Below are 1,176 nucleotides of genomic sequence, written 5' to 3'. Positions count from 1 at the left end.
CCATTCCTTATTGCCTTTGTCCCAAGTATAATATTTTGGAATTTCTGTGTATATATAATGTCTTGCTTCTACATCCAATTGGTTTAATGCAAAGAATTATGTAATCATGATTTTTGAGTTATGATCATCATTTAGAATGTCATTGATCATTTGATGGTCATAAAATCGTACTTGTTGGCGATTTGGCAAATGGGTTTGTAATCTTACAACTGAAGGATACAGTTGGTAAAGATTAAATCCAAATATTTTCCATAAGGCCTCTAGTGCAGAAATCCATCTTGCATCAACATATTGTTGTATTTCATCAGTATTTATCCCTCTATGCACTTCCATTGCTATTCGATCTGGGCCTTTGTAAACATATTTATATAGATATGTTATACTCTTAATGCTACTACATATCTCGACATTTATGTGACAATCATACTTCAGCAACAACCAAGGGTTGTAAGGTACAACCCATTGATTATCAATAGTGACACATCTGTTGAGAGTCACAGGTTCGTGACATCGTCTTTTGTACTCTGGATAAGAGTCACTACCCTGGCGTGTTTGTGTGCAAAAAATTTTAGGAAAGCATTTTTTGCAGCGTCCATCCTTCATACATGGGGCATTTGGATTGAGCGTACCGCAAGGACCATGAGCCATGTGAATCAAGACTGCATGATGTAATTGTGGTTCCTCGTCATAGTGTGGTATTTCTGCCCTCGTATTCTGACACAAATGTAACACATTCGTATATGCCCACAAAGTAGACTTAACAATACATGCAGCTATCATTTCTGCATTATTACCCTTAGGTATCACTGGAAGTACCTATCTAAAATCTCCTCATAATATTACAACTTTCTCTCCAAACGGAGCATCACAACCTATAATATCTCTTAATGTTCGATCTACTGCGTGCTTCCAAAGCATATATGTTTACCATAGGTGCTTCATCCTAAACTATTGCTGATGCTTGTGTAATTAGTTTCACAAGACCAGATTGTTTGCTGATTGAGCTCATTGATGATGAATATGGGTTTAGAGGTATCTTAAACCGTGAATGTGCGGTTTGACCACCAGGTAATAATGTTGCAGCAATACCAGAGGTGGCCGTTGCTAGGACAATTTGTCCGATACTTCTTAATCTTGAAATTAAAGCACGATAAAGGAACGTTTTACCTGTTCCTC

At 37.2% G+C, this 1,176-nt stretch overlaps 1 protein-coding gene across 1 annotated transcript; it reads right to left on the bottom strand.

The window, feature by feature from the left end:
- Positions 1 to 96: 96 nt before the first annotated feature.
- Positions 97 to 780, bottom strand: LOC109338037. The gene has a single exon (XM_019575169.1). It carries the CDS (start codon positions 778 to 780, stop codon positions 97 to 99), a length of 684 nt encoding a protein of 227 aa, XP_019430714.1.
- Between the last annotated feature and the right edge of the window lie 396 nt (positions 781 to 1,176).

Source organism: Lupinus angustifolius, unplaced genomic scaffold, assembly GCF_001865875.1.
Source record: "Lupinus angustifolius cultivar Tanjil unplaced genomic scaffold, LupAngTanjil_v1.0 Scaffold_17_10, whole genome shotgun sequence".
Classification (NCBI taxonomy): Eukaryota; Viridiplantae; Streptophyta; class Magnoliopsida; order Fabales; family Fabaceae; genus Lupinus; species Lupinus angustifolius.
The sequence above is the reverse complement of the archived record's forward strand: the minus strand, read 5'-3'. Positions and strand labels throughout refer to the sequence as shown.